Source organism: Notamacropus eugenii, chromosome 4 (assembly GCF_028372415.1).
Source record: "Notamacropus eugenii isolate mMacEug1 chromosome 4, mMacEug1.pri_v2, whole genome shotgun sequence".
NCBI classification, from domain to species: domain Eukaryota; kingdom Metazoa; phylum Chordata; class Mammalia; order Diprotodontia; family Macropodidae; genus Notamacropus; species Notamacropus eugenii.
This window is the reverse complement of record NC_092875.1, coordinates 22,581,425-22,595,911: the sequence shown is the minus strand read 5'-3', so window position 1 is coordinate 22,595,911 and position 14,487 is coordinate 22,581,425. Positions and strand designations below refer to the sequence as shown.

Below are 14,487 nucleotides of genomic sequence, written 5' to 3'. Positions count from 1 at the left end.
TGAGGCTGCATCCAGGGAAAGACTGGTGCTGCTCCCTCTGGCTGCTTCTGGAGCTCCATCTTCCATCCAAGCTTCCACTGGCTCGGAATCATCAGAGCAGGCTGCTGTAGGTAGGCGGGAATGTGAGGAGAGGTCTGGTGATTAGAGAGACTCCAAGCTTGGCCAGGGATATGCCAGTGCATCGGCTGATTCAGTATTTCCTTCTACCTCAGCCGGCCCCGCAGTGATCCGTGGCGCTGAGTACTTACCACAGGGCAATGACCATCTGCCAAAGTGAACCCTGTTCTGTAGTAGCGAGGGTGCTCAAGGTTTGGAGTCTGAGGAGCAGGGCCGGGATTCTGGCTTAGCTACTGGGTCAGTCCCTTTGCTCCTCAGGGCCTCAGTTTCCTCTTCTGTGATCACATAGGGATTCATCAGCTCCCTTCTAGCTCTGGGTCCTGGGGCCTTCTGATCCTATCGGATGGGACACCCCCCAACCCCCTGCACATCTCTGCCCTGGAGTAGGAGCCCTTAAGACCTTGTCCTGTCTTGTCTAATCTCAGAGGATGGTGAAGAAGCCTTCAGACTGGTCTTCATGTTAAATATGGGGATCTGTAGGGAGAGGAAGATTCCTCATAGTCTTACCTTTTGGGGGCCCATCTGTCTGTCTTTGTAAATATTGGGAACTGCCATCACAGACTCACGGAGTCCTCTCAGGTGCATGGCCCTGTGCTTAGCCTTGTGCTGACCCACAGGATCATAGAGGTCAAGCTGGAAGGAACCTGAGACTACTGAGCCCCACTCCCTCCTTTTACAGAGGTGGAAACTAAGGCCTGGAGGGGTAAGCTGGTAAGGACCCTAGGCACAATTTAAAGTAAGGTCTTCCTGACCTCCTGACTCTGCAGCCTCATTCCCTCATCACTTGAGCACCCAGGCACACCAAACCTCTTTTGTCACATCCCTTGAAATCCCCTTAGCCCTTTGTTTCTAGTGAACCCGTAAAACAAAGGTCAAAAGTAGAATTTGTTATGCTTCAGCAGAAGTTAAAATATACATCACAAACCTCCCAGGAGAAGTTGTGTTGATTTCAGAGAAGGCAGCAGTAAAATCAGAGTTAAGAAGGAGAAGCAGCCAAGTTCTACTCGAGCCCTTGTCCGTGTGGCTGCGCACGCACTCTGTAGTCTTGTACCCGTAGAGGCCAAGCTCAGCAGCACGTCAGGGGGCCCGTAGCCCACTCAGACAGAGCTGGGCCAGCGCAAGTCCAAGCTCCACTCTTGTGTGTGTTCACAGGACACAGGAGACACTTTGGGCAGTGTACTCAGGGGCTTCTTCACCATCCGCAAGAAGGAGCCAGGGGGCCGCCTGCCCACCTCCTCCACCTGCTTCAACTTGCTCAAGCTGCCCAATTACAGTAAGAAGAGCATCCTTCGGGAGAAGCTTCGTTATGCCATCAGCATGAACACCGGCTTTGAGCTCTCCTAACCCTGCCTCATCCTCCCCTCCCTCCTCCCAAGGCTTCGAGGGCCTTTCCAGACACTTGTTCTCAGACACTTTCCAGACACGGCCCGACACAGGCAGGGACCTTGAAGGGACCCGGAGCAGGAGCAAGTGAATGACCAAGGCCTTGAGAAGACCGGCCGATGAACACTTCCAAATAAATGCTATCCGTGTTTTTGAAATGAAAAGGGCCTCAAAAGAAGAGATGTTGGGGTTCGCCCACTGTGGGCTTGGACCTGTTCTATCCTGTTTTTCGCTGACCTGAGGGCCTGAACCTTGTGTCTGGACGTGCTTTGCTTCTGTCCTGTTTTGTTTTGTCTGTTTTGGCCTGTTTAATTGTCTGGAAGCCATGCTGAGCAAGGTGGTGCAGTTAACGCCCCCAGCTCCAAAAGTCAGGAATAGGAGCTGAGCAGCCCAGGAGTCGAGCCCCCCCAAGCCTTCTGCATTAGAGCTACTCCCCTAAAGTTTCTTCACACCCTTCACTCAGGTCAGGCTTTGCAGCCATGACATCCTAAGCCGTCACGCATCAAGCAAAGACCCTCCACCCCCACCAGATACAGACAGCCACTTTGAGCAGTGGAACCCATTTGCTCTGCCAGCAACTGAAGCAGCTTGCTGGTGGGGACTGTCTCAGGCAGTGCTGGAGAGTGTCAACCACACCACTAAGGACCCCAGGACCGCTTCTTTCTGGGAGTTGAGCAAAATGTGAACTCTTCTGCCTGACGTGATTGGGAAAGTTCCAGAGATTTTGCTCTTGGCTGCCACTCAGATCCAGCCAGAAGGGCCTGTTCTCCTGCATCTGGGAGACCTGAGCTCTGCACGACCGAGTCCTAAGTGATTAGCTCTGAGAAGTCCCTCTTTCACCCTATTAAAAGAAAATACTCAAGCCTGATGCCTTTTTATAAAAATGCTACCCCAGGGTCAGGGTTGGCACTCCCACCAGGTTATTTGTAGCCTGTTCTGCGCACTGACACTCCCTCAGAAGATGGAGCACCTGTCCTTCCCCTGTGGCTTTGTTTTCCATCACTTCTGACATCCCCAGGCACAGAGGAGCAGCTGCCCTTGAGGATCGGCTCCTGCCCAAAGGTGGGCTTGGCTGCTCTTTTTTCCCAACTGTTCTATAATGAACCCAGGAAGCCATGGCCCAGTCCAAATTGTCATCCTCCATACCACAAGCTGTATTGTCAGATGAAGTTTAGTTCAGTTAAAAATTCAGTGTCCCTACACAGGCGAACAGCGTAGGACACTTGATCTCCACTGGGGATGGGTGTCTTAACTCTGTCTTGCAGGGTGGCATCAGCAGAATATTTTCTTTCCCACCATCACAAGAGCGCTCTTCTTTACGTATAGCTGGGAGCATCTGTGGGATCGGGGCTGGTGCAGGATCAGTGGGCAATAGAAGGCCAGGTGTCTGCCCAGCCCCAGCTGTAAAGCTGGGCCGGGCAAGAGCCATTCACACAAGCAGTGAGGCACTGGAACATGGTCAGGGAGTGGGTTTTTGAGAAGAAGCCTTGGTTACCTGACAGGTGCAAGCTTGTGGAGAGACATTGGGGACGATGTCATGAACAACCAAATTTAAAAGTCACAAATTCCCTCCTCTCCACCCCTACCCCCCAGATTTCCTACATTTGTTAATTTTTTGATCCTAGCAAGTGAAAAGATCTCATCATTTCGATCTGGGATACCATCACCTTTCGATTCCAATGAAGCTACTCCAAAAACATGTATGTGTGGGCTTGGGAACTAAAAGTCTAAAGAAAAACAAAAGAAGCTTGGTTTTAACACTGGAAGACAGAGCTCAGCCACCATCTTGATTTTCATTTCCAGTGAATGGGGATGAGAGAAGTAGGATGGGAGTGCCAGGCAGGTCAGGAAAGGAGGGGATTCCATGGAACTATATAAAACTTTCAACATTTTAAGTGTTGCACTATCAAAAATGCTGAATATCTTTTTTTAGCTGATGTACAAACTATAATTCTTGAATATTAGCACCCTAATTGATGACTACAAAAAGAATTTTTTCTATAACTTACATATTAAGATGTGATCAAAGACTATTAAATTTTTCCGTCATTGGATGATCACTTTGTGCCCTTTCTGCTCCATGTCTCTCTTTGGTTCATAGTTATGTACAGGAGCCAAGAGCAAAAAGATTGAACCAGTTGAGATAGATTTTTTTTTTCCCTATAAAAAAAATTCCAGTGCTCAACTTGACCTGGACCTAGCAAAGGACAGTGGAGGTCCATGGTGAGCATTTATAGTCTATGACACATTAAAAAACTGACCCAAGAGAAGAATTATAATGGGGCAAAGTGATGGACCAGGCATGTAGCAATTGTGAAAATTGATTGATGAGCAGCCCACAGTTTTCCATTAGTTTCCAAAGTGGGAGAAATGCAAAATTAAGATTTGATAAAAACAGCCCCTGTCCTCGTGTATATAAGACAAACTACAGAATTTGACCATAATTGAATTAGAAATACAGAGCAAAGTGCTATCTGAGGTCCCCAGGGAAAGGTTGGCTACCTTCTAAGGGATGGTCAGGAAGGGCTTCCTGGAGGAAGAGACAGGGAATGTCCCAGGCACAGGGAGTAGCACGGCAGGACAGTAGTCCCATGTTGGCTAGCCCTCTTCAGTTACCAGCAGCCTTTCAATTGTGAAATCTAATGATCTGTTCTCACCCATCCTTTGCAGCATTTGGCGCTATTGATTACCTGTTTAGATTTTTGTGATGCTGTTTGGTGGTGCTCCTACCTTTGACTGCTCCTCAGACTCCTCAGCTACCCCTTTCTCCAGATCATGCCCACCAACCATGGAGATTGCTAATGCTCTGTCTTGGACCCTCATCACTTTTCCCTCTACACCATCCATTCAGCACTATCCTCAGTTCCCATGAATCCAGCCATCATCCCTGTGCTCATGACTCCCATATCTACTCTCTCCTCAGCTCTAGTCACCTTATCACCAACTATCTACTGGACATTTCTAATGGAATGCCCTAGGCATCTCAAACTCAACAAATTTAGCTTGTCCAAAACAGAATTCAAACCTCTTCCCATACCAAATCTACTCTTCCAAATTTCCTGTCACAACCTGGATTTCATCCTGCACTCAGCCCTCTATTTGATGAATCACAAATCCTGCCCTATGTACAGCCATAACAACCCTCACCTGGACTACTTTAATATTGATCTCTCTCCCCATCCCCCCTTGCTCCATCCTCCACCCAGCTTCTACAGGGGTGTTCCTAAAGCATAGGCCTGACCATGTGAAATCCCTGTTAGCAAACTCCATTGGCTCTCTAGTGTATCTCGGATCCAATATAAAAATCATTTGGCATTTGGAGTTCTTTACAACTTGACCCCTTCCCACTTTTCCAGCCTTTGGATACATTTTCTTCCCTCTCCTCACTCTGATCCAGCCATAGCATTCTTGGTCTTTCTCATATAGCATGATATCTTGTCTCTTGTGTCTTTAAGCTCATTGTTCCCCATTTCTGGAATTCTTTTCCTCCCACCTCTGCCTCCTGAAATACCTGGCTTCCTTCAGGACTGCTCAATCATCTGCAGGATGCTATGGCATCACCCACCAATACCCTTCCCCTAAAGTTACCTGCCATCCATCTACTCTGTGTGTATCCCATATGTACCTTTGTGTATATGCTGTCTTCACTATTAGGATTTAACCTTGAGGTCAGGGATTGCTTTTTACTTTTTGTTTATATCTCCAGGACTTGTCACAAGTGTGGACTTGGTCATGCTTGCTGACATGGATTGTAGTGTCCATGAAAATCCTTTCCATGACTGTAGGGAGCCTGGAGCAGTAGACAAGGAGGTTGAATTTGATTCTGTAGGTAACTGGGCACCAGATCTGTCCCTAAGAAAGCTATTATGGCTGACATAGGAAATTTGTCCTTGAGAGGAGAGCAAGTAGAAATGAAAACAGCCAATGTACCAAGGGAGTGACAAAGAGGATCTTGTAGCAGGGCAGTGATGGTTGGTGGGAACAGAGGTGGAGGCTGAGAAGTGACAGGCGGGACTTGTCACTGACGATCTAGTAGAATTTCTCCCCTTTGGCCTTTATGTTACTGATTACCAGAAGTGTGTAGGACTGGATAGATTTCCTGAGGACTTTCTGAGCTGGGAGTGCGGCTTCTTTTTATTTTAAGCAAGGTCTCCACACCTGTTCAGAGCCCTGCCCCAGCCTTCAGTGTGGCTTCTGCCACCACAGTTGAAGGGAGAGAAATACCGAAGAGCAAAGAGACTGCATGTTCCTTCCTTGGGATTAATCGGACAATGAAGCAACATCCTGTGTTATTTCAAAAGCAGGAATGAGGAGGGAATGGAGAAAGTGAGAATCTGTCAGGTGTCCTTCCGTCAGCTCCAGGATTCCCAGGGCCTTCCATGAGGGGAAACTCGCTCGCCATCAGAGCAATCCAAGAGCAGAAAGGACTGCTGGCTGGGAGCGGGCTCACTGGTGGTCCTTGAGTAGACGCTGAATGACCTCATAGCAGGGATGTTGTCGAGGGGATTGCTGGTTAGGTCAGGTGTGAGTGAGGAAGTCTTCCAGCTCAGATTCTGTGACGCTTGATTTTGTCACACCCCTTCTTCAAACTAAACACTCTAGTTCTTTCAACTGTTCCTCAAATGATATAATCTTCAGTCCCAAAGACCATGAAGCCCTAGGCAGAAAATGACTAAAATAAGGAGATGTTTTAGCATGATGTGGTAGGATGTGTTGAAATTGAGAATCAAGACTCAGATTTAACAGCATAATTTGCATAGCCTTCAAGAACTTTTAGCTAAATCATTTTGCAACCATAGTCTCATTAACCCCCTCCCTCCCAGAGCTGCTGTGAAGATCAGATGACATAATATTTATCAAGTGTTCACAGTGCCTGGCATGCTTCTTCTAGTTCACTTCATTATGGGGTTGTAAACTTCCTATTCTAAAGTTCCCAAAGGATGTTCCCAATTCACCCACTCCCCTGGGGTCATTCACTAGCTCTGTGAAAGCTGAAGTTCTCTAAAGACTTATCTGAGGCCACATGGCCAACGCCTCAGAAACCAGGCGTTGGACCCAGGTCTCCTGGCCTCTGCTCAGCCCACACCAGCTCGCTGCCTGAGCACTTAAAAAATTAAGCTTTTTTGTGATATAATCTTTGGGTGTGCCCTCGTTTTTCATTTTGTCTTTTTTGTATCCCCAGTGCCTAGCACCGTGCCTTCATCACAGTAAGTGCTTAATAAATGTGTGTTGGCTCCATTTCATGGGGGACTTAAAATGAGATCTTGATGGTTCTGCCACTTATAAACCCCTTGGATGGAGTTTCGAGATAAACCTTCTTTGTTACGCTCTTGTGATTTATGGTATGAGGAGGCCAATGGAGCAGCACCTCCTGGAGCAGGTAAATTCCTTGAAGTAGGAACTATTTCTTTTTTTGTCCTTGTGTCTCCAGCACCCGGTACAGTGTGGCACACAGTAGGGACTTAGCAAATATTTATTGAATCGAATTGAACTCATGCCTAGAGGCGCTTGTCCCGCAGGGGCAACGTCCCAGGAGGAAGCAGCTAGTCATCTGGAGACTTTTACATCAGTAAGTCGCTGGAGAGCAGATGTTGCTTCCAAAGAATTCTTGGCTAAAACTGGGCTGTCCTCCAGGAAAGAGTGTTGCTCATCAGCTTCCCCAAGTGGAGATGCCATCATGAATAATGACCTTAGACAGAGTCCACCCTGGACCCACAGATCCAAAGGAGAAGTGAGCTGGGCTCTCCCTTTCTAGAGGAAGGCTCATCAAGTTTTATCTAGCCCTTACCATCCAGGCACTGTGTGAAGTACTGGGGATGCAAAGAAAGACAAAATCCAGTCTCTGCCCTCCGAGTTTTTATCCCAAGGTAAGAGGGAACAGATAAATGACTAGGGCCATACAAGATCTGTACAGAGTAGGTGGAAGGTAATATGAGAGGGGAAGGCCTCCTGCACAGGATGAGATCTGAGCTTTCTTGAAGCTCAGTGAGAAGGGGTGAAGGGTCAGAGCACTCCAGGCACAGGGACCAGCCAAAGCAAAGGCGTGGAGGTAGCAGATGGAAGTGCAAGTCAGCCAGTATAGCCAGCCAAAGGTGTTTGCCACTGTCATGGAGAACATCCAACACAGAGTCTGTTTCAGAAAGGCAGATTGTGTGCCCCATCCTGAAAATGTGAATATTCCTGCACCTTCCCTGGCACCTAATGAGACTCCTTCTTCTGTGAGCCTATGATAACATGTCCATGTTGAAACGAGCTTCATGAGTAAGGATTGGCTCAGTTTTTGGTCTTTGTACCCTGCACCTAATGCAGGGCACCTGGCATGCAGTAGATGCTTAATAATTGCTTGCTGGTTGATTAGCAGGGTCCTGTAATCTGCCCATCAATTGCATGCTCTCTGCATTTGTGTGTGTACGCAGGAGAGAATATGCGCATGCTGCCTGGAAGACGGGCACGTGACAGGGCAGAACCCTGCCATGAGCCTGCTTCAGCACCTCTACACTAGATGATGGTACTAGCTCATGCTTAGACAGCGCCTTGTCTGCGTTCTCCTCTTCAGTCTTCACAACAGCCCTGTCTAGTACAAGGAGTATTGCTCCCATTTTCCAGATAAGGAAATTTATTTAAATGATATGCATAAGATCACACAGTTAAATGAGGAAGGGGGAGAGTCAAGTTTTGAACCCAGGTCTTAGGAAGCAGTAAATCAATCAGCCAACATTTATTAACCTCTTACTGTTTTTAGTCTAGTGCCAGCCACTGAGAAGAGATATCAAGTGTAGATAAGACAGTCCCTGCTGTCCTGGAGTGTATAGCCTAGTAGGGAAATAAGAGTCACACAGAGAATAATCCATGATCACTGCTTTATAGTTGTGTAGGGGGAAGTACCTAGGAAGGAATTCAGAGAGCAGGTGTGTGCTGGAGTCAACTCATGGATGTGAGAGTGGATTGTTAAATTTTCAGTGTAAACAGATGTGAGAGTGGATTGTTAAGTTTTCGGTGTAAACAGATGTGAGAGTGGATTGTTAAGTTTTCGGTGTAAACATCTATGCCTCAGAAACACAGCAAATCAAGGCTTGTATTGTTTTGTTAATTGTCTAGACTTTAAAGTGATGGAGAAAATGTTAATAATGCAAATTAAACTTTAAAATGTTTCCTGTGTCCATTTTTCCCATATGGAGTTGGTTGTTGAACGTTTATCAGCACCTCTGTCTGAGAGGTGGGGCAGGGTGGGGAGAGGACCGCAGACCTGGAAGGACTTCGTGGAGGAGGTGACATTCGAAATGGAGAGGAATTCAATATGCAGAGGCCAGATGGAGCAAAGGCAGGAGAACACAATACATGTTTGAGGGGTGGACACTGGATGGGCCAGATAGGATGCAGACCAGTCTAACTGGAACATGCAGGGGATTCTACTAGACCAGCTACTTTTCTAGATGAGATCTATGTGACTACTATGTGCACAGACAAAATCATTTGAGGGAGAGGGGAGATCCAGATGAACTAGAGCCTAGAGGGGACCTGAGGATTCCTCTCCACTAGAAACTGCTCCAACGTCTATCCCTGAGGGGCTGCATGGTGGGGCAGGTTTGAGTCCTTAGCCTTGGGGTTAGAGCTAAGGTCACTTTGTTCTCTGCTCCAGTGGGGACCCAAGGTGGAGGAGGGTATCAGTATAGATTTCCCCTTTCAGGAAGGATTTGAGGGAGCTAGATAACATTCAAAGGAGGTCACCAGGATGATAAAGTGTCTCGAGTCCATCTCTCCCTTTTCCCCTTGTCAATCTATTCTCAGTGGTTGGACACTCCCAGATCTAAAATTCTTTGATCTGGCAAATCAGTTACTCTATTTGGAAACTCTTTGAAAGGTATAAAGAACTCTCAACAGATCCTAGATCCAGAGCACTTCAGCAATCATCCAGCCCAGCTCCTTCCTAGTTTTGCAGATAGGGAAACTGAGGCCCAGCAAATTAGGTGACTTGTCCAAGGTCACACAGATAATAAATATCAGAGTCCTCTGACTCAGGAGCTGTGCCTCTTTCTGCTTTACTGGATCCTTAGGGGTTCTTTAAGGGATAAAATGAAAAAAATTATTTGTGAGATGCTTTCACACCTTAGGTTCAATGCTAGCTCATTTTAATTCATTCCAATTCAATAAAGATTTTTAAAGCATCTAATCTGTGCCCAGCACTATGCTAGGAGCTAAGTTTTCATTCACCTGGAGGGAACACAATGAAACCCAGAGAAGGAAATAGAAAAAATTATACAACTAAGTAAAGAGAAAGTATTTGAAAAATAATGAAATGACCAGGCAGCATTGATAACTATAGAGGAGAAGGGGCCAGGAAACCCCTCAGGTGGCAGGTGCCTCTCTGCTGTGAGCTGTCGAGTCGTCACTGATAAGCATCATGCTTGGTACATAGTAGGTGCTTAATAAATGCTTATTCGATTGGTTTGTTGAAGTTTCTAAGAGATGAGAGAAAAAAACAGATGGGATGCATCTGAGTTGACTGGAGGAGAGGCATCATCTGATGCTGGAGCTGTATCCTGCTAGGAAATTCCTAGAGCTCATTTAAAGAGAATAGGGAGAGACCTTGGAAACTCTTTAATCCAAGCTCCTCATTTTACAGATGAAGAAACTGAGGTCCAGAATAGTCAAGCGACTTGCCCAAAGTCGCAGAGGGAGTAAGGATTAGAGGCTGAATTTGAACTCGGGTCTTCAGATTCCAGAGCCACCGCCCTTTCCCTTGCCGCCTACCCAGCATAGAAACGTCATGGTGTCCCAAGGTGGTCTTCCTCTTCCTGGTGGCTACCACTTGGGGTACATCCCCCTGCCCTTGGATCTCCCTTTGTACTCCTGGCCCCATGGGTAAAATGTTACAAGTGAAAAGTTACAAGTCGGCTTTTGGGACTTTCTTGAAGGCGGCAGTGGGAGTCCCTCCGGTCTGCGCCCTGGACACTGGGCAGCCACTAGATGGCAGGCAAGCAAAGCGATCCTGTCCTGACAACGCCTGCAGATGCCCAGTGGTTTGCAGGTGCTGGGTGAAATCTTTGCTCCATGCAGCCTTCTCCATCAGGCAGGGGTTGCCACTTGTCCACCCAGTGGAGCTGTTTGCGCATCGTCAAGCCTCAGTGTCATTTTGCAAAGACCCTTGGGCTTGTGGGCGTATAGAAAAAGCCCCACTGTCTTCCCTCTTGCCTTTGGAATTGAGATGTTTCCAAAGCAGAGGCCGATGAATCAGTTGTTTGGGCTCCATGGGGAGAAATTAGGCTGGGGAATACTAGGAGGTGGGTGGAGATTATCATCCCCATTTGAGAGATGATGAGACCTCAGAGGCTCATGGAAGTCAGGTAAATAAGCCTTTGTTAAGAGCACTTTACTATGTGCCAGGCACTGTACTAAGCACAGGGATGCAGAGAAAAATAAGCAAAAAACTGCCCTTAAGGAGCTCCCTATCTAATGGGAGAGACAATACGCAAATGACCACATACCAACAAGGTATAGACAGGAGAAAAAGGGAAGGTACAAAAAGTAAGGGGGACGTGGGAATGGTAGGATTGTAGATGGGACGTGAAGGAAGCAAGAAGGCCGAGATAAGGAGGCAGACGACAGCCAGAGAGGGGAAGGTCTGGAAGCAAAGGGGCCGGTGGGGAGAATTCCATCCTCCGGGATGTGAGTGGTTCTCATCCCGTTCTGTGCCAGCTACCAAGACAAACATGTCTCAAAGCCAAGGGGCTCAGAGATGAGCACAGATAAATGGGGCACTCACTGGAGACCCCCTTCTCAGCTGCCATCATTAATCCATCCGAAGGATCAAGGGCGTGAAGAGAGGAGGTGTCTTAGAGTTAATCAAGGCTGATCTCTATTTTAAAGATGAGCAAACTGAGGCCCAGCGAGGCTGATCACTATCCTTTGAGTTTTGAATTAGTTTCCCTTTGGGGAGCCTCAGTTTCCTCGTGTAAAATGAGGAGCGTGGATCAGGTGACCTCCAAGGTCCCTCCCAGCTCCAAATCCCCTGATCTTGAGGTCTTGTCCTAAGCCCTGGGCTTCAGTCTTTCACTCCACGGCAGGTGTTTTGCCAGGAGGCTCTCCACTAGGGTTGGCACCAGCCCCACCAGGGATCATTAAGTGATTCTCTTTGTCCCACCAATGATATTACCCAGGTGAGGCTGGGATTGTCCTGGATGAGGAGTTGGGGGAAGGGTTCCTGTTCACAGAGTTTGTTGACAGTATAGGTTCAGACTGTATTGTTTTGACACCTTGGCATATGGCACGGTAGGAGAGACAACCCCTGGCATCCTGCCCAGTCATAGCATTGGCTGGTAACTAGGAAAGGGAGAAGGACTTTGACTCAGGAATTCTGAATCAAGGGCATGGAATGACGTCCCAACCACTCCAGGAAGGAGGTCCATCTTCTACTGGAGTGGATTGGGTGCTGGTAAGCCTGGGCACTGCTGAGATGCTGGTTTCTGGATGGGGAGATGGACATGGGTGGTGTCACCACAAAGCAGGCTGAGACTGGTTCTAGGGGATATGGGGCACTGTGGGGGAGTGGAGAGCACTGAGCTTAGAATACCTCCCATTGACTATTTCACTTGGAGGTGTATGAGATGCCAGGGAGGGAGGACAAGAGTTTGGGTTGTTTTACTCCCATTTTACAGGTAATGAAATGGGGGTTCAGAGAAATTAGAGTAACTTACCAACTGTTACACTGTTAACTGAAGAGGATGGTGGCAGCTGGTGGTGCAGTGGGTAGAGCTCTGGCCTGGACTTCAAGTTCAACCTCAGACACTTACTAGCTGTGTGACCCCGTACAAGTCATTTTAACCCTGTTTGCCTCAGTGTCTTCATATATAAAATGGGGATAATAATTGCAACTACCTCCCAGAGCTGTTGTGATGATCAAATGAAATAATTTTAAAGTACTTAGCAGTACCTAGCTGTTCATTCATTTTTATTCATTTCAGGTATGTCTGACTCTCCATGACCTCATTTATAGTTTTCTTGGCAGAGACACTAAATTGGTTTCTCATTTCCTTCTCCAGCTCATTTTACAGATAAGGAAACTGAGGCAAATAGGGTTAAGTGACTTGCCCAAGGTCACACAATTTGGAAGTGTCTGAGGTCAAATTTGAATTCAGAAACAGTTCTCCTGATTCCAAACAGTGCTCCATGCGCTCTGGTGCCACCGGGCTACCCAGTGCATTTTATAGATTAGGAAACTGACTTGCCCAGGGTCACAGAGCTACAATGTATGTGTTAAAGACAAGACTGGAATCTGGGTCTCTTTGGACTCCAAGTCTCTCATTCTCATTGCCTCATTGTCTCAATTCTTATAGATTAGCTCAATACTAAAAACAAGAGATTTCTTCATTTGTAAAAGAGGGATACTTAGATTGCTTCTTACTAGATTTGGTCTGTCAAGACCTTTTTGTATCCTGATTCCCTTTCCCAGCATATTAACCATCCTTCCCAGCTTGGAATCATCTGAAGATCTGATGAACATGCCCTCTATGCCTTTGCCTAAGTCATTGATAAAAATATTAAACAGTACAAGGACCTCCATAGATCCCTGGGACACTCCTCTAGAGACCTCCTTCCCAGTTAATGATGAACTCTTGGTGCCTTGCCATGCTGCCTCAGAGGTTGATGGGGAAGATCTAGGGAGATGATGGATGGGAAGTTGTTCAGTTGTTTCAGTTGTGTCCAACTCTTCGTGACCCCATTCGGAGTTTTTTGGCAAAGATGCTGGAATGATTTGCCATTTCCTTCTCCAGCTCATTTTATATAGATGAGGAAACTGAGGCAACCAGGGTTAACTGACTTGCCCAGGGTCACCCAGCTAGTAAGTGTCTGAGATTGAATTTGATCTCAGCTGACTCTAGGCTCGGCTCTCTATCTACGTAGCTGCCCTATGGATGGGAAAGAGCCATGCAAATTATAAAGTGTCTTACATTGGATGCTGTGTGAACCTTTACCATCTCCAAGTCTTTGTCCACTTGGTATGTTTTTCTCCTTCTGCTGAACTCAGAAGCCTTTAAGTACAGGTCACCACCTCTGACATCAGGGAAGGAGTAAGGTAGCAAAGTAAATACGACCCTGGGTCTGGAGTCAGAAAGATCTGAGTTCAGATCCAGTCTCAGATTCTTACTAGCTATGTGACTCTGGGCAAGTCATTTACCCTGTGTTTGCCTCTGTTTCCTCATCTGTAAAAGGAAGATAGCAGCATCGACTTCCTAGGGCTGTTGTAACGATCACCTTGATACATTGTAAACAATATATAAATGTTATCTGTTATTGTTATTATCCAGTGTTTGGCAAATTCTTTGGCATACAGTAGGTGCTTAATAAATACTGATTGATTCACGCTTCTTTGGTTATCACCTTATACTTACAGGCTTGGTCATGTTGTATGTGGTGTGTGGACTGGGAATAAACAATGAAAGCTCACATTTCTGTAGCGCGTTAAGGTTTTCTTGAACTCACAACAGCCTCGTGAAGAAGATAGTGCAAGAATTAGCAGCCCCATTTGGCAGATGAGAAAGCTGAGGCTTACAGAGGGGAAGCATTAGGAGGCATCAGAGCCAGGTCATTTGACGACAAATCCAGTGCTTTCCTCACCCTGGCAGGCTCTAGGGAGGCTCCAGAGTAACTGCACCTCAAAGTGGGAAGGGATCTTAATGGAAGCAAGGCTAAGGCGCTGTGGAAACAAAGCTAGGTTGGGAGTCTGAGGTCCTGGGTTTGAATTCTGACTGCCACTTCATACTCCTGTGTCTTTGGGCAAGTCACCCCCCTCTGGGCCTCAGCTTCCTCCTCTGGACTAGATGAGCTCTTAGGGCTCAAGGTCTATAATCCTAAATCTACCTAGGGCAAGAGTTCTTTTCTATATCATGGCCCACTCTCAGGGGCAGCATCTGGTGAAACCTCTGGCACCGTGCTCAGAATCATGTTTTTAAATAATTGAAGGAAATGCTCAATTTCCTCTAGAGTTCA

At 46.9% G+C, this 14,487-nt stretch overlaps 1 protein-coding gene across 4 annotated transcripts in view; it reads left to right on the top strand.

The window, feature by feature from the left end:
* UBE3B (ubiquitin protein ligase E3B) overlaps positions 1-8,651 on the top strand; it is a 51,513-nt gene extending 42,862 nt beyond the window's left edge. For 3 of the 4 annotated variants that reach the window (XM_072600168.1, XM_072600166.1, XM_072600167.1), the window contains one exon: positions 1,270-8,651. In XM_072600168.1, coding sequence (XP_072456269.1) covers positions 1,270-1,461 — 192 coding nt within the window. In that variant the 3' untranslated portion in view covers positions 1,462-8,651. The remainder of the gene's footprint in view (positions 1-1,269) is intronic. The other variant, XM_072600169.1, reaches the window with a different exon arrangement.
* The last annotated feature ends 5,836 nt before the right edge of the window (positions 8,652-14,487 follow it).